The sequence below is a fragment of the Pteropus vampyrus genome, unplaced genomic scaffold, assembly GCF_000151845.1.
Source record: "Pteropus vampyrus isolate Shadow unplaced genomic scaffold, Pvam_2.0 Scaffold167, whole genome shotgun sequence".
Lineage (NCBI taxonomy): Eukaryota > Metazoa > Chordata > Mammalia > Chiroptera > Pteropodidae > Pteropus > Pteropus vampyrus.
Window position 1 is genome coordinate 2052400 of NW_011888948.1, and position 19318 is coordinate 2071717.

General features: G+C 34.6%; 1 protein-coding gene and 1 pseudogene across 6 annotated transcripts in view; both read left to right on the forward strand.

Annotated features, from left to right (window-relative positions):
- The window catches only part of RNASEH2B (ribonuclease H2 subunit B), a 64034-nt gene extending 45459 nt beyond the window's left edge, over positions 1–18575 (forward strand). For 5 of the 6 annotated variants that reach the window (XM_011370329.2, XM_011370327.2, XM_023536688.1 and 2 more), the window contains 4 exons: positions 779–860; positions 2240–2282; positions 6441–6521; positions 8913–9317. In XM_011370329.2, the coding sequence (XP_011368631.1) occupies positions 779–860; positions 2240–2282; positions 6441–6521; positions 8913–9026 (320 nt within the window). In that variant the 3' untranslated portion in view covers positions 9027–9317. Of the gene's footprint in view, positions 1–778; positions 861–2239; positions 2283–6440; positions 6522–8912; positions 9318–17975 lie in introns of those variants that run through there. The other variant, XM_023536690.1, reaches the window with a different exon arrangement.
- On the forward strand, positions 5548–5666 carry LOC111745871 (annotated as a pseudogene).
- Positions 18576–19318: the final 743 nt, after the last annotated feature.

Below are 19318 nucleotides of genomic sequence, written 5' to 3' on the forward strand. Positions count from 1 at the left end.
CCCAGGAACAAACCTGAGATATTGCTTTTGATAGTTTATATCTCTGTGTGATTATTCCATCTTATGATTAAGTTTGATTATCTGCTAGTATTCTACATAAAATACTGAATTAAAGAACAGGGCTTTAAAACAGATGTTATTGTCTTATGTAACTGTATTTAATGAGTACTCATTTTAGTACTGAGGATCCGGATGCCTTGGAATTAACGATTATGATGATGAGTTTAATGTTGAGTATTAATGTTGAGTTTAGCTTTTTACATTTTTTAAAACATTTTAGTTTGGGAGTATATATATAGTGTTCAGAATTCTTATAAAGCAAGTACTTAACAGACATAATATTTCTCTTAAAAGCGTACTCATTGTTTAATGATCAGATTTATTCTATATTGAAACAGACCTAGAAACAATTAGTCTTTTAAAAGGACATGAATATTTTATATTGTTACAACTGATTTTTGAACTTTATGTATATTCAATAGCCTAAACTAAGAAAACAACCCTGAATTTTCATTTTAACTATCATTTAGTGGGCATCTACTGGGTTGTACTTGTATTATCTCATCATATATTTGATATTATCTTACATCCTATCTCATCCATCACATCACCCCACTACTCTGACGGGTAGTTATTAGCATCCTTATTTTACAAATGAGGTAAGAGGCTAGGAGCTTAAGTGAGTCTCTTAAGGCCAGATAGAGGCAGAATCTGATTTTAAAATGAGCATAACTATTACTAATTTTTTTTCTTTTATTCTCTATTCTATTTCTTTCAGAGGATTATATTCGTTATGCCCATGGTCTGATATCTGACTACATCCCTAAAGAATTAAGTGATGACTTATCTAAATATTTAAAGTAAGTATTATTCATTTTCAGTCATAATTAAGAAGCACCTTTTTGCATCTAGGTTTTTCAGCATTAGGATTTCTTTATGGCTTATCACTTCACTGTTTCTGATAAGAGATTATTCTTGAGTTATGTCATAGACTCTATGGTTTGGAGGTGATTTTTTTTAATGGACATCCATTGATTGAAATGAATTAATTTAGTAGATACTGATTGCAGGAACTCATGTTAGGACTAGAATTATTGATTGGTATGATTTTAGATGGTAAACTATGTTAAAATTATATTACCAGTTAGACTTAACAAATTTAGCTCTTTGTGATCATTTTAATAGAAATAAAGGTGGGAAGAAATATTCTAAATGTCATGTAGAATATTTTTTGAAAGTTACATTTAAAGGTTTTGTATCATTTTCACTGTTATTAGATGTTCATTAAGTACCTTTATTACGCTCAGCACTTGAAACACAATCTGTATCTTTGAGGGCAGAAGAGGGTTTAAGAATGACTTGATTTGCATTTCTTCCTTCATAAAGATCTTTAATATAAAGAAAAGACTTTACCTTAGGGTGAAAAAAAATGTTTTTTGGTTTTATTTTTTAATTTTAGTAACTATTAAGATTTTGTGTGTGTAATGGTTTAATAGCTTTCCCAGATCCTTATAATAGCTTCCTCCTCTGATACATGAAGATAAAATAAGTTTTTAATAGATAGTATTGCTGTTTTTAGCAATTGCATAGGTCCTACTTTAAAAAACAATTAGTAGAAACTGGTTTCTGCAGTGGTTAAAATATGTTGAAAGCCTGCTTTAAATTGATATCCATGCCCTCTGTTTAATATTTCTCTGGATTTTTTTAGTCATGACTTATTATCTAGATAGAAACCTTATGTCTTTGTATTCCTTTTTTTTTAGATTCTTTTCTTTACACTGAAATTTTTATGTTTTGGTTAAATATTTGGGGAGAAAGCTATGTCAATTAAACTTCTCTTTAATGGAAGAAAGATAAATTTTGTGTCTTTTTGTCAACAGTTAAAATAATTTTAACTTAAATATATGCTAGATTCATCATTTATGAAGAAAAAATACTACAATGCCAAAGCACAAATTTGTAAAGGCTGAGGAAAAGCAATTCCATCTCAACAAAAGAGTTCTAATTTTATTTTTTTTTTTAGTTCAAACAATTTTAGTACAAGAAATTGAGTAGTGAAACAAAGATTTATTCATTTATAGAAGTTGCATTCTTTACCCTGAGGTGACTGCACAGTGAAATATTTGGAGGTGAAGCTATCAGAAGAGAGTAGGACTTAGTAAATCTCAAGTTGGCCCAGTCTTTCTGTTGGCTTGTCTATGAAAAACCATGATTGTGATTCTTATTTTTTATTTCTTAGGCTTCCAGAAACTTCAGCTTCATTGCCAAATCCTCCATCAAAGGTAAGAAGCTATGACTAAGGTATCTTGGGGAACCTGGAAAACTGTTATACTTTTACCACATAAGTTCATTTTGTTCTGGTCTATTTTAAAACACACTCAATCCACCTTTCATGGAGTGATGTTAATATGGAATAGAGATTGTACTGGGATTGCCATCAGTATTTTTTATTTTTGTAGATTTTACCTGAATAATAAAATACTGTCAATAATAGTTGGTTTTAGCCAGATACCTATGTAGAAATATTATAGATATGTAATAATAATTCATATTCCTGAGTTAGCCAAATCCTATAATTAACTTTATTAATCACCAGGAATACTTTATATATAACTAAAATTCCTTTTGCTAAACCTGATTGTCACTAGTACAAAGATGCACAGAGAATAATTTTTATAATGCAAAGAATCCTTTGAGCAAGGATGACCATGCTTTTTTTCTATACTTGAAGTGATCGGTGCAGTGTGTGCACGATCATTATCTGTGAGTGGAAAGGCTTTGCCTCTTCCAGATGTACTCAAACTGCCACCCACAGCACCTCTGCACTGTGGACTGCAGCTTGGGTTTGTCTCCCAGATTGGGAGGGTAGAGAAGTCAGTCCTAAACCACACCTGATGGCACACTGTCCAGGCCTGACCTCAGGGAAATAAACACATGCACCAGCCTGTCAGTGAGGTCATTCTTCCACCAGCAAAATAACAGATGCCTTGAAAACGTGAAGTGGACACGTCGTGGATGTTTAAACAACTTTCTTTTCCCCCTACCTTTCAGGTGGCCAGCATGCTCAGGACTTTTTTGTATCATGTCCTGTTTGGAGGTCGTGGTCGCTCCAAAAACATTTATTACTTTGACTTTTAGAAAAGGATGGAAAATTTACAGCACATCAGTATGAGTTGTGGGCCATTTTCAACTGATTGTCAAAGGAGGTTCATCTTTTACTCTCTGGAGGAATAGCGCTGGGCAGAAGTCAGTTGCTGTAAGGTCTAGGGTCAGACCCACACTTCTTCCAATCCAGTAGTCCACTATCTCTGGCAGTAGCATGAGGGGACGTGCTACTATAACTAAGAAAATAGGCGTATTTGTTATTTTCTTATTTCTCTCCCTCCAAAAACTAAGCATATTTTTTTCTCTCAAATATCTGTCTTCCTTGGTAACTTAGAGATCATTAACGAATGGATCTAAACCAATTCTTGAAGGTTTTCGCCTTTCATTCCATCTGGAGTAATAGGTTTCATAGTTTATTCTTCTCGGACCCAATTTTCTATTTTCTTATTTTAATTTCCAAAATTTAAGTTCTTTGTGATTTCGTCATTTATGATTTAGATTAGGGGTCAGCAAACTTGTTCTGTAAAGGCCAGATAGTAAATACTCAGGCTTCGAGAAGCAGATGGTCTCTGTCGCAGCTACCCAACTCTGCTGTTGTAGTGCAGAGACGCCGCAAACAATTCATAAACGGACCAGCGTGGCTGTGTTCCAGTAAAACTTCTTTTATAAAAGCAAGCGGCCAGCTGGATTTGGCCCATGGACAGTAGTTTGTCAAGCCCTGATTTAGATCTTGGAATCTTTTTTCTCCTAAATCTCAGCCTTACCTCCTGGATTATTTTAGATGCTTTTCAATGTTTCCTGCTCTGTTGTGTCTTCCTGGAGCTCCAGTGTACACATAGCAAACTGCACTGGATGATATACCATAGTTTAAACAAGCATAGGGTAATGTCTGCTGCCAGCTTTCCTGTCTGTGTCCAGGATTTGATTGATTTTTACAATAATTATAGTTGCTTGTTTTCAGGAAATATGTTCCACTGGCTATTAGGTATCTTTGTATCTGTGTTGTAATCGATAGCACAGAGCCTGTCATCCTTAATATGTTTTGCATTATTTTCTTACTATCATATGTTTGCCTGTGTTGAAACTCAGCTTCCGACCCTCACCCCCTTCCATCTTTTGAATTTATCACTGTCAGCTAGCAGAGCTGAATGTAATCAGTGGATTTGGAGATATTCCTGGTTTCTTCTTGCAAATCATTTGCAAAAATGATAAGACCAATTCGTCTTCGCCGTGGTACTCGGCCATTTGCTCTTTCTTTCCAGAACTGTACCCATTTGTCATGTCCTTTGTTATTGTCTTTCCAAACCACTTTTCTATTTCTTCTGAAACATTTCCCCAAATCTACAGTGATTCAGTCTTTTAAATAACAAAAATTTAAGTAAGTATAACGATTACGTTTTTTTCCCCAACATATTCAACAGTGTGCTGGGAATAACATGAAAACTAGTTATGTGCAAAGGCTGCCACAATCATTTTCTTTTTTATAAGTACTTATAACTGGTATCTTGTTTGATAGTGGGCCTTTAAAGCACCCGAACAAGTCAGTCATCTTATTAAACATTTGATATTGATAAGGAAGCACCTTTCATCCTACGTTCTTGCCATGAACATTTTTTTATTTGACTTATCAGTGGAAAGTGAACATGCCCAAGTGTTGATGAACATCTATATTAGAACCTTTTGCAGCGGAGGAGGAAAGCAGACATCCTTATAACTTTTAAGCTTCTTGCAATGTGAAACTATTATAGCCTTCATCACTATTATCTGTGAGTTCTACTCTCCTATTCGAAGATACTTTCCTATTAAAAGTATGCATCACCTAAATACCCTTTATTGTCTTAATTTAGTAGAAACATGTATTAAGAAAGTTGCTTATACACCTACGTTCACTTTGCTGGTAGGTAGTTCATACATGATAAACTAGTCTTTTTCTTTTGAAGATTTGTTTGCTAGAGGTTGCTATGTGGCCAAGAGAAGGTTTTGTCCCATTATGCGATGTATTCCCAGATACCCTTCTGTTTGTTACAGTGAAGAATTTTCAAGACATGCTGTTTTATCCCATGTTATACATGTGCTGTGGCATCTTTTAGCAGTAACTACTAGTTCTTTGTTTATCGAAAGCTGGGGTGTGAAGAGTCAAGCTGGGAACAAATCTGTGTTTTCCAAGGTGAATGAATCCATATTGGATCTTGTCAACCTGCTGTCTCCATAAAGAGCTTAAAGATCTATAAAACTCCGAGTTGCGATCACTGTGTAGTCGCTGCTCCATGTTAAACATCAAAACTTATCTGCCCTGCTGTATGCCTTTTACATAATAAATGTGACACCGTTCCTTCTATAATATGACATGAAGGCTACAGTCTAATTCTTGACAAGATTCTTACATTTATCGGTGTAAAATGCTCATGTGAAAGGTAAAAACATGAGTAAAGGTTGACTTTAGTCTATGGCCATACCGCCCTGAACATGCCTGATCCTGTCTGATCTCCGAAGCTAAGCAGGGTCAGGCCTGGATAGTACTTGGATGGGAGACCACCCAGGAAGACTGGGTTCTGTAGGCGTAAAAAAAAAATAAAAAATAAAAAATAAGGTTGACTTAGTTGCATCGGGCCCAATGGAAATAGCACTTGTACAGAAATTGAGATCTCATCCCGAGTCCCCTACTAAGTGGCTTCGAGCTATTTGTTTAAGCTCTCTGTGCTTCATTCTCCTGCTGGCTGCTTGCTTTGCAAGGTTCTTATTGTTTGGATAAAATGAGATGATTAAATCGAAAGGAAGTTAAGAACATGAAGCTATACAAAGATGATAATAAGCTATGTTCCTAAATGGACATTATACCAGCCCAGGAAGTGAATAAAGTGGGGGTTCTGGCTGGACACCTGTCCCCCTTAGAGGAAATTCTTGTCTTTCCTTTTGTGTCCACGTTCACCCCCTTAGACTGTCCTGGAAGTCAGCAGTCACCATCCCTGGTTCATGCAAAGCATGTGATCAATACTGCTAGACGGCCTTGAGGCTGCGGCTGGGATTTGGCGAGTTGTATTCCCCCATTACCAAAACTGCTCCTCAGAAGGGCTCCTCAGAAACCCCACTTTATTCACTTCCTGGGCTGGTATAATGTCCATTTAGGAACATAGCTTATTACCATCTTTGTATAGCTTCATGACTTAGTTCCCTAGATAATCAGCAACATGTAAAAGAGCTTATAGAAAGTAAGCCGTTTTCAGGGTCAGCTACTCCATTTGGCCTCCTGTGAGTCCAGACTGCACATGTTGATTCTTTTTAAATGAATGTGTCAAGGTGACGTTTGACACCACTTCACTGCTCTAACATTGCAGAAAGTAAAGTTATCAGATGACCCCGTAGAAGCAAAAGAAGATTACACTAAGTTTAATACTAAAGATCTGAAGACTGAAAAGGTATGTGTGTCCAGATGTGGTGGCATACTCTTGGACTCAGTGAGTGATGCTGCGTGAGGGCATCCAGGAACAACTGTATGCTTGATTGCAATTTTACAGTTTTAACCATGAAGAATTATTAACGTGTTTCTGTGACTTAAGTCATTAATTCAGAATTGTGAATGATAATGAAAATGTTAAGCAAGGAAGAATTTTTAGGACTCAAAGGAAGGCAATGTTCATAGCAAGAGTGTGCCAGAACTTTGCTATGTATTTGTAGTTGATAGGATGGGGTGGAGGGAGAGAGCTGCATAGGTAATGCTTTGTCAACTCTGCTGCCAAGAAGCTTCCCAGAAATTATGAGGATGTCACAAATCATTAGTAACCCCACTATTCAGTAATATTTTTGTAACATTTCTTAGTGTTTTATCTTATACATGCATTATAAATACATATATAACTTTTTAAATTGGCATTAAGTGTAATATATATACACATATAGTTTTGGATTCTGCCTTTTTCATTTATCACTATATTGTGAAAATGTTCACATGTCGTTAAGCATTCTATGAAAATTTATTAATTTTTCATCATATTCAGTCATGCATGTTATTTTATTTCACCATATGGAAATATAATTTATTTCATCATTCCTTTATTTTTGGGCACAGGTCACTTCTGCTTTTTTGTTTGTTTTTATGAAGTGATACACATTCTTATCTATAGTCTGCATCTCTATATGATTATTTCATTAGACACACTTGAACTAAGAGTAAGACCTTAGAAAATGCTATTTTATTCAGAAGATAATCTGATTATCAAAAGATAATCATGAGCTCTCTTCATGATTATTGAGATACACATATGAAGTGCTTTCCAAAAATTTAGTAGGAATTTGTACTCCAACATTATGATTTTTATTCTTGAAAATTTTTGCCTGTGTAATTAGGCTACACTTCTTTAACTAGAAAGGTTAATTGTTCTTGCAAATGCGTATTGCCCTTTTGCATTTTTGCAAATTGTCAGTTCATGTCTCTTGCCTGTTTTTATATACAATAGTAAGTCTTCTTGTTCGTTTGTAAGAGTATTCTAAATTAAGGCAACACTTTTTATGACATATAAAGTACAAATAATTTTCCAATTTGTCTTTAGCCATTTCATTTGATTTTAAGTTTTAAGTTTTTCTGAAGATTAAATATAGAAATCATTTTTTCTTTATGATTTTCTCATTATTTTTTATGCTTAGGGAGACCTTGCCCATCCCAAAATAAATCAATTTCCACTTAGGTTTGCGCAACATTTACTCCCTTTATAGTTTAAAGTTTTTTAAAATAGGTTTTATTCTTTAATTTATATGCAGCTTACCTAGGCATGATTACCTAAGGGATAATCCAACTTGAGATATGCCTAAATAGCTGGTTATCTCCATGTTTTCTGTAAGCAGGGGCACTTTGGAGTTTCTCTGTGAGAAGTATTTCTGCCCAACCCTTCTTACTGCACATTATATCTCCTTGGGCACAACACCAGTGAGACCATTCTGGGTTGGACCAGAATGTCATTTAAATGCAGGGGATAACTTATTTCAAAGAGATTGTCACTTTTGACTAACCACTAAATTATAAGTAATAGAATGTGAGAAGCAAAATTTCAGTGATCAAACACTGTGCTCTGAAAAGATGCTTTGGCAGTGACTTTGTCTCACAGTTCCCAAGGGTGGCAGCCTATTTTTTTTCTTTGCTGAGTCCTATTTTTTATGCTTCTGCTAAACAAGTTGTGATGCATCAAAGTAAAATCAGCTGCTATTTACCTTCTGCTAGGGCATAGTAAAAACAAACAAACAAAATGACCAGGAAGAGATAAATAAAAATTTACAAAGCTGGTAAATTTGTAGTCAGCTTTTTGGAAGGTATTCTTTTGTTGGAGGGAAAATGAAGCAGCTAGCTAGTCTGGATTCTTTGCAATACAGGTTGTCTTTTCAGTATAATAGTGTCCTTGGTTTCCCATACAGCCTCTGAATAAAATCAGATGGTAAATTGGTGTGAATTATTCATCATGTAGTAATACAAGGCTGTAATTCCTCCTTCTGACAATTGCTGCCTGTGTCAGTTCCATTGTTTGTGTTATTGCACTTAATGCACCCTCCAGAATTATTCCCCCTAAACTAACGTTCCACTCCTTAGAAGGCAACGGTTTGTCTCCTGCCTCTTTTAACCCATTTTGTCTCGTAGGTCTGAGTTCTGAATAGAAATCAGAACTTGTTTTTAATAATCACTTCCTTATGAGTCATGTTAGCAGCAGATGATTGTTCCTTTAATGAACCTTGAGACATGCATGGTCTGGTTTGATTTGCATGTAATATTTATAAATGTTACATTCGTAACGTAACAATTTTTCTCTTATTTTCATTGACAGAAAAATAGCAAAATGACTGCAGCTCAGAAGGCTTTGGCTAAAGTTGACAAGAGTGGAATGAAAAGTATTGATTTCTTTTTTGGTGCAAAAAGTAAAAAAATTGGAAAGATTTGAAACTTTGAAAATGAAATCTAGCAAAAATATTTGCCTTTTACATATTCCATTTTTGTCCTTCCTCCATGTTACTGTACTTTCTGACCCTTAATCACCACTATTTGAAATAAAATAGGAGCAATTTTCAAATTCACTGGAACACTTCTTTGTATTTGATTTTTAAGTTCCTGAAGAAAATTTGGGAAAGTAATTGTGGACTTTGGAGTCTTCTTTGACATAATGAAAAGTAATCAAGTGAATAGAATTTACCTCTAGCATCAAATTTCCTCAATAAACTGACATGTGACAATATTTGAGTGTATGCCTATTATTTTATGCAGCTTTGCCACATGATAGCTGTAGCAATACATTTTTCAATATATTAAGAGAAATCAGATAGTGAAACTATCTGATAAACTACTACTTTTTAAAAGCCTTTAGTTTTTGGCTTTTATTTAATGGTATTTTGTTTTGTGAATATATGTTCTTTGTAGAAATTAGAGAAAAATATAAAACAAAAATTGTATTTTCCTAAGTTTTACCCAGAGATAATATAGTGTACTTTCTTATAATAATAATTTTTAAGGGAATTATAATTTTATAACTTTTTTCTTGACATCATTTTGTGACATTTTTCCAGGCTATGAAAGTATTCTTCATAATTATGCTTTTTTAATGACAAATTTTTGATAATAAATTAATTATTTGGTTATTTGATTATTTAATAACTATGACCCTATTTTGGCTATTTAGATTTTTTCCAAATATTCACTCTTTAAAGAATCAGATTGTATGTAAATATTTGTCCACATCTTTTATTATTTCTTTAGAGTAGATTTTTAGATATGGGCTTACTTGTTCATAACTAAGTTCTCCAAATATGCCAAATATGTATTTGTGGAATATATTTCACAGAAAAATTATAGTATCTTGTGCTATAACAAATGGTGGTGTGAGTTCTTTTCTTATTCAATGCCATCTTGTTAGCTTTGAATATTATCTTCACAAATAAGTGAAAAAGGCATTTTATTGTAGTTTTAATTCACATTTCCCTGATTAATAAAGATGTTAAACATTTTTCATATTTATCACTTGTCATCTTATAAAGAAAATTATATGTTTATGTCCTCTGTTAAACTGTTGGAATGTCAGTATTTTTCTAATGGACGCTAAAAGTATTCTGTAACTTAAGGACATTAATTTTTATCTACCATGTTCATTGTAATTTTTTTGGGGGGTTGCCATTTGCCTTTAATTTTGTGTATGATTTTTGTCATACAGATTTTCTCTGGTTTTTATGTAGAGATATATTCACTCTAAAATAGTCTGTGAGTAAAGCTCTAATTTCATTATTTTCTCACCAGTTTATTTTTCCACTAGATCTGTAGGATTAATTTGTCAAGTTCCTAGAGTAAGTGCCAATGGGATTTTTATTGAGATTCTGTTAGATCCATAAAATATTGGAAAAAAACAGACATCTTTACAAAATTCAATATTCTCGTTCAGGAATATATAGTATTTCTCTGTATTTACTAAAATCCTCATTATACCTTTCATTAATATTTTGTTCTTCATCTTCATATAGATTCCGGATACTTCTTTTTAAGAAATATCTCTAGGTATTTTTGTTGCTGTAATTGAAATAATTTTTTTTCACTTAGATGTTCTAACTATTTTGTGATAAAGTGTTATATTTTTATATATTTATCTTCTAAATAACCAATTTACTAAACTATTAACCTAAATTTTTTTATATTATTCATATTGAGTTTTCAATACATAATAAGATACATAATCTTACTCTGAAAAAATTGTGTGCAATTCTTTTTAATGGTTATACTTCTATTATTATCTTTTATAGCATATTGCCATGGATGAGACTATCTAGAATAGTGTTGTAGAGTAATAACGGTAGTCATCTTTGTCTAATTTGTAATTTTATTAATGTACCTTACCATTAATTCTGACATCAGTTGTTGTAAATATTAAAGTGTCCATTTTTTATATTTTCTTTCATATTTATAGTTCCTTTAAAGTTTAAATTAGTAATTGGTGTGAGTTGTAGCAAATATCTTTTTGGGACCTATGATTAGGGAGTATTTATCACTATTAAACTGTACTTGAGTCCCTACTTGACAGTAGGTAAAGGATAGTATAGTAGATGTTCTGGTTTTGCTATTGTCAAATCTAGTTTTCAAGACTTTTTTTTTTTTTTTTTAGGATTTTCACATCTATATTCAAAAGTAATATTGCTGTTAGGTTTTAGTGTCAGAACTATCCTAGCTCCCATCTTTCCTAGTGTTCTGGAAAGAATAATATTGCCTAGGAATAATCTATTTCTGGAAAATTTAGAAGAAAATAAGTGGTGAAATTGTCTAGCACCAAGCCTTCTCTTTTTTGTTAAGGTCGATATTATCGTCTTTAATCCGGAAGAATTATTCTTCATCAAACATTCACCCAGAAGTTTTAAAATCTGATGATTTTCTAACTCCATCGTTTCTTTTATATTTATTTATTTTTATATTTAGTTGGTATTTTTCATAAGGAAGAACTTTCCCTTCTCTACTTATTTATTCATGTATGAACTTATATCATTATGGACTTGAAGACTTTTATCTAGTGGGTTATGTTATATTAGTTTGTTGTTATTTATTTTGATGCTCATATTGTCTCAGAAGGGCCAGTGGGAGCTCCTTCAAGCTGACCTCTGTATCTTTTTGGTATTTTCTTATCATTCTTTAAAACTCCCTCACTTCTTCCTGGACAGGCTATCCCAGGCTCCTTTTGTACGTTCTCTGCCCAAGCCCTGAAATTAGCCTCTTTTCCAAGGAACCAGGGTTCCTTTTACTAAAGGGATATCTTTTAGCATGTGCAGTATCATGATGGATTTTTGAATGTTAAACTAACTTTACTTTCCTGAGATAAACCCTACTTGGTCACAGATAAAGCTGGCCTTATAAAATGACTTGGGAAATCGTCTCTCATCATCCGTTTTCTGAAAGAGTTTGTGTCAGATTAGTGTTGTTTCTTCCTTTCGTGTTGGACGGAATTCACTAGCGAAGCTATTTGGCCCTGGAATTTACTTTCTGGGAAGAATTAATTACTAGTTCAATTTTTGTAATAGATATAGAGCTCTTCTAATTTTCTCCTTCTTGTGCTAGTTTTAGTAATTTACGTCTTTTAAGAAATGTGTCTATTTCATCTAGGTTGTCAAATTTCTTGGCAAAAGTTGTTCCTCATATTTTTATTATCCTTTTAATATCTGTGGATCTGTAATGATTTCCTTTCTTTTATACCTGATATTGGTCATTTTTGTCTTCTTTTTTGTTTTCTTGATTAGTCCAGCTAAAGATTTATTAATTTTTTTAAACCTTTTTAAAACATCATTGTCTTCTGGCTTGTATAATTGCTGATGAGACATCTGTGATCATTTTTATATTTCTTCTACTTTATATAATGTGTCCCTTTCGCTCTGTCTTCTTTTAAAGTTTTTTTTTCTCATTAGTTTTTAGCAAGTTGATTATGATTTATTGATATGATTTTCTTTGTGTTTATCTAGTTTGTGGGTCTAAACTTCATCCAATTTAGAAAGTTTTTGGCTAATATTTCTTCAAATATTTTTTTGTTCTCCCCCCTCCCCTTTTTTTCCTCACTCCCTCAGAGTCTGTGACTCCACTTATATGTACACTAGGCCACTTGATATTGTCCTATATGTCCTTTCAATGACTTTCTGGCCATTTGTTTTAATATTCCATTTTAGTTTCTTTTGCTGTATTTTCAAGTTTATTTTTTCATTGATGTCTTTTGTTTTTTGTTTTTTGTTAAATTTTGAGGTAACAGTGGTTAATAGGTTTACATTATACTCTATTGTGTGCTCACCACCAAAAGTCTAATCTCCTTCCATCACCATGTATATGACCCTCTTTACCCAGTTCATGTACCAATGTGTTTGATATTTCACATATGTGAAATTATATGTTTTTTGTTCTTTTCTGTCTGACTTATTTCATTTAGCATAACACCCTCCAGATCCATCCATGTTGTTGCAAATGGCAGTATTTCATCATTGTTTATGGCTGAGTAATAGTTCATTGTATATTTATACTACATCTTCTATATCCACTCATCTGTCAGTAAACACTTAGGTTACTTTGTTTCATAGTGTTTCATCTTCTATTAACCTCAGTAAATTTTTACTTCAAAAATTGTAATTTTCAATTCTAAATGTCCCATTTGGTTCTTTTTTATGTATTCCCATTTCTTTCCTCATTATGTTAACGTTTTCATTATAATTACAATAGCTGCTTAACTGTCCTTGCCTTGCTAGTTCAATTATCTCTGTCATTTCTGGGCCTATTTCTCTCTCTTTACTTTTTTTCTTTTAAAATATTTTTAGGCTTATAGAAAAATTGCAAAAAACATTAAGGAGTTTATATATACCCTTTATCCAGCTTCCTCTGACATTAACACCTTACATAACCATAGTGCAATTATCAAAACTAAGAAATTTACAATAATACAATACTGTTAATTTACCACCTTATTTGAGTTTCACCTGTTTTTACACTGTTGTTTTTCTGTTGCAGAATCCAATCCATTAACCCTGTATTGCTTTTAGTTGTCATATCTCTGTTTTATCTAATGTGTAAGAGTCTCTCAATATTTGTCTTTCAGTGACCTTGACATTTTCAGACTATTGGTCAGTTATTTTGTAAAATGTCCCTCAATTTATGAGATACTTTGAAACTATGCTAATTTCCTGTTTTCTCGTGATAATTTTATAATACTAATTTTATAATAACTAATGACACTACAAACAGCAAACACTGTATAGCATTTATGTGTTTGGCACTGTTATGAGTACTTTACATATAACTCATTTAATTCGCAGAACAGTTATAGTTGTAGGGCAGTGTGCCATTGGAGCCAGGATAGTGACACTCAACTCAAAGGGCAAAGGATGAAAAAAAAAGACTATTTAAATACTTGAATTATCACCTCTATTGAAGACAAGCTAATTAATATCAGGAACTCAGTACTGTTCAAGTTTGGGGTCTTGCAGAGTGCTGGACACAGAATGTACAATTGGTAAATGTTAAGTTCATGCTAGGTAGATAGGTTGGATAATCTAACCAGCATCCTCACTAGTTGAGACTTGACTGTTTTTTTCCAAGGGTCAAAGTCAGGATCTTGATATACCTTGATCTTTCAAAATATGTAAACTTTTATCTGGCCTTCTCTTTGATCCTTGAATATGCCTAGCTGTACCTACACTGGTGTCTTCGTATGACAGGTTTATCTTTATACCCCTTCCTCTAGATCTTCACATCATTGGTTCCATCTTGTCATTATTTCTTATCTCAAGAATCATTTTTTCAGAGACTCAATTCTGAACCTTCCTCACCTGTCTCACCTGCCTCCCCTGATTCTAACTCTGTCACTCTTCATCCCATTTTCCTGCCTTACCTTCTTCACAGAACCTTGCCTGGCTGGTTCTCAGTTATGTGCACAGCACCTGCACCAGGCAGCACAGAGTAAGTTTTCAGTTAAATATTTATTGCATGAAATAATCAAGCAATCTGTAAAGGACATCATTGGGGTCCTTGACACTGTATGACTGAACCTAGAAATTCAAGGTTCATTCTGAAAGTGGGTTTTCTGTGATGCTCTTGAATTTGACATCCAAGGACATATTCATAAACTCATTCTTAAACTCCTAGTGGAGGCTTAAACTTCAGTAGAAATAGATAAAATCTTTAATCTCTGTAGATAAAGGACTGAATTTTCTTCTGTCAGTTGATTGAACTGTATTTGCTAGTCATTTTACCTAGCACAAGATCTGAAGTTAAAATATATTGTTTACATCTGTGTGGCAGTGTTAATATTAATAAATTTGCTTTTATGTGGCATTTAGAGATTATTTATATCAAGCCCCCTAAATTATTGAAGTTTGAGAATATATGTGGTCTATAAAAACTTGTCTTCCCAGCAGCTTTTTCCCCAGCTTTTTTGAAGTATAATTGACAAATTAAAATTGTATATATTTGAGGTGTAAAATGTATTTTTAATACACACACACACACACACACACACACACACACACACACATTACCACAATCAAGCTAATTAACATATCTATTACCTCACATAGTTACCTTTTGTTTATGTGGTAAAAACACTTAAGATCTACCCTCTCAGAAAATTTGAAGCACACAATACAGTATTATAAACTATAGTCACCATGTTGTGCATTAGATCCCAAGAGCTTTAAATAGCAATTTTGTTTTCTTTCATTCTTGACTTTACCTTTGATGCCCAGATGAAAATCCTAATCTCACTTGCAATGTACAGCATTACTAGGAATTGAACAGTAACTGAAGAATGAAAGACTAAAGGTATTACACATGCCAAGTGCTGTTTTGGGACTAATATCAGAAACATATCAATATGGGCTTATATATACACATATGCTTATACATATATGTATACAAACACATATATATAAATGTACATATGCAGACAGGCACGTATATTATTTAAAACTCTTTAAGGAATTTCAAACTCGAGGCTTTTTAGACTATTATACTAAATATTAGGATACTTTAGCTTACTCAACTCCTTTGGCCCTTTGCTTCTCTTACATCATTTTTCTTTTTGATTAATGTACTGAGTTTGGGGAAAGCTTCAAAAACTATCTGCAAACTATAAAACCACTACATATACATAAGAGCCCCCATCTTTTTCATGAAATCATAGATATTTCTGAAACTGATCTCAGATTACCAACATTCTTTCCTTTTTTATGCCTGGTTAATCTTCAATTTAAATTTCCCTCATACTCTGACTCTCATCTGCAACGTTTAGTGAGAATCGGCAGCTGTGCACTTTTGCTTCTGAGAGACATCAGGTGAAGGAAGGGGTTTTCGCTCACGGCCAGCCTTGGCGATCTCATCTGCAAAGGTTTATACTTCCGTACTCCCAAGGAGATTCTCCTCCATCAGGTTTCCTGTGGATGTCAAGTGGAATTGTGTTTTGCTGGTTCAGGTCTCTTTCTAGTGTGCTACTCCCAAGATATTTCTTTTAATTTGGGGGCCTTAGCAAAACACAAAGGCAATTTGGAAATGAGAAACTAAAATATACCCATATACTTACTAAATGTAAAGTCCTGTTTATATTGTATGAAATATGGTATGATAATAACAGTAATCAGATATCTTCATCTTTAAAAATGTAAGTGAAGTGAAAAACCATGTATCAAACTAAACTAAAACTTTTAAAAAGTGAAGTAACTGTTCTAAAAAGACCAATTAATTTAAAGTAGCTGGATTATATCTGGTAGTAGTCACAGTCTTGCCTTAATTCTGTGACTTATGGACGAATCACCAGCTTTGCTGGCCCACAGTCATGTCTTCTGTGTGAGATGAGACCAGACCAATGAGCTGTTTTATGTTCTTCCTGTGTCGCTGCTGCTTGAGGAGCCTCATCTCCTTTACACCTGTGAGGAAAATGCTTTTAGAGTTAGCCTCTCTCCAGCGCTTACCATGCATCTGGTACTCTAACTCTAGATGGATTATCTCATATTTCCTCGGAAGAAAATCTAGGAGGAAATACACCAACATGCTCATACTGGATATTGTGGTTTTCAGGGTACACTGCTTTTTCTTCATTTCCCATACATGATATTACTTTGTGGTGGAAAGAAATCCAAAGAGCACAATTATTGGAAAGTAATAAAAACTGACAAAGTGCTTTGCAATTTTTAAGCGCTTTTCACATGAATTTATGTGTTTAATACTTCCAGAAACCATATGACACAGTTGGTTTATTTTACAATTTATTTCCCCCATTTCACAGTTCAAAAAGGTAAAGTCAGCTTATTTGCCCGAGGTCATACAGCTAGTAAAGAGCTGAGCCAGAACTTAAACTCAGGACCTAAGACTCCCAGACTGTGCACCAAGTTCTTTCTCCTCAGAGGCCCTAACTTTGACTTCAACTGCATTCTGGGAAGGCACCCCTTCACCAGATTTGAAAGGCAGCATCTTCACGAAAGTCACGTACAGTTGACTTTCTCTATTCTTAGAGTTGATTGCGCTTGACTAGTGCCTTGGATCACACGTTTTCTCCCAAAAGCCCTTTCTCTGGGACTAACCCAAAATTTGGAGGTCTCTGGAGTTAATCGTATCAGGCCTCTTCATGGAAGGTGGCAAGTACAAGGCAGAGCCCGGTGGGGGAGGGGAGGCTATGGAAACAGCTGAGCCCACAGGTGGACAGTCCTGGGGAGATGGATAGTCAAGGAAGGTCTTACCAGTCACATTTTATACACATTATGGCATAGAAATCTGATTTCCATCAACTTTTCTGGTAACTTGTATCTCCAGAATAAATTATGTTGGACTTTGTACTCAGTAAGAAACCGGCTTATAGTAATTGCACTTGTTCAGTTGCATTCTTCAGATGGGTATTAGGGACTACTACTTCCACCAACAAGTCTATTTATCTACTTTTTCGTATATTGGATCTATGTAAGGCTTCCTCCTTTTTAAAAAAAGGATCCACCTTAAAAAATAAGAAGAAAACAAAAGGAAGAGAGAAAAATGGTTTAAGAATTATTCATGTTAGAACTTTGTTTTTGCGTGTTTCTTGTATTTTCATTTTTTTCTAAAATGATGGTGTCAATTCCATAAGTTTGGGCAAATCTTAACATTATTTTGTATTTCACTCCCTTTGAACGCTGGAAAGAAAATATGCTTCTGTCCCACCTCGCCTCCAGGAGCCCTAGCATGAGATCGCCAAAGTTGGCTGTGACCGGAAACCCGTTACTTCACCTGAGGTCTCTCAGAAGCAAAAGTGCGCAGCTGCTGATTCTCACTAAACGTTGCTTTTCTGTTCTAGAAGGTGCAGATGGTGCTTGGGATTTCAGGTGATTCCTCTTCCTCACCAGGATGCAACACGTTTTCCTTTTCTCTCTAGGTGGCAGCACAAAGACAGAAACGGAACAAGTGACAGCAGGTCCACGCAAGGCTTGGCCACTTCTCGTCTTACTTAAGATTCTGCCAAAGAGCTACGGATTTTTCTTTTGCCCTTTCTAGAAAATCACCAGATGCCGAAAGATGTGTGCTAAAGAACTAACCATGAATGCTGTATTTCTTGGATCAGTTCCACTAGTGTGGTGGGCAGCAGCATACTACCCCCCCTACCCCAAGGCGATTCCCTCAGGAAACTTGAAAGCACCCCAAGATGTTAACCAGCCCACAGTCTGAGGGGATCAGGCTACATCACCCCTCTGTCCCAGGCCCATCCCTGGAAAGGTGTGGATTTTTACAGTCAAGTGCTTCAGATTTCAAAACGTTGGCAAGAGAAGGCTCGTTGTGAAATTTGGGCCGTTTCTTCAGCCTCACCATGGTGGCCTGTTCTGCTTCCCTGGGTTTAGACGAGCATGTTTTAGGTATGTGGTGACCACAGATGTATGGTGATCATAAGTACTCGATGAACACTAAAGTACACTAAAGCTTTGATGAACCAGTTTTCTACCCTTCTAATTTATAACAGGACCTGAACATGTGCATTTTATGATCTGCTTCATTTTTAAAAGATTTGTCCAGTATGTATATTATTATACATTTTTAGAGTGAGGGCATAAGATATGGGAGAAAGTTGGAAGTAGATGCCAAAAAGTAATTTAATGGGGAATTCTGATACATGAATTCATGAATATGTTTTAGGGGGTAGCGGGGGGTTTTGTGCACACATGTGAAGGGGTTTGAGCTGGCTTGTCCACTTGACTTATTAGAACAATAGGGTGGAAGCCACTCAGGTGATCTTCCTGCGTTCATACCGGATCCCAAACGCCTTCTTCAGGAAATAATTGGTTTCTGATTCTTTAGCGTCATCAAGTAAGTAGAACCTGGTTCTGGAGAGTAATCTGTAATTCTTTTACACACCATTCACACATAGATATTTTTGTTAATCTGAAGGGACTTTTAACATTCCCATGCTCCTCTAGTTGACAGATGAATTCTCCTCTCTAAAAACCTAACTCTAGGAAGTCAGTTGTGGATTTCGGGATGTATTACAGGCTTTCCAGAGAGCACTCCACAGAAATTACCTGTTTGAAATCACAGCCATTTGGATAAGAATCAAGAGCCTGACACATAGTTCAACATACACTTAAAATTTGGATTTTTCTGTCTTCTTGCACAATTCCAAATACCGTCTTTGCAGTTCAGTGTTTATTTTGGTCTAAAGGAACTGCCAGCACTGGTTTTCCTGCAGTCTGTTGTGTGTCCTTGAGCAAAGTGGTTAGCCTCTCAGGA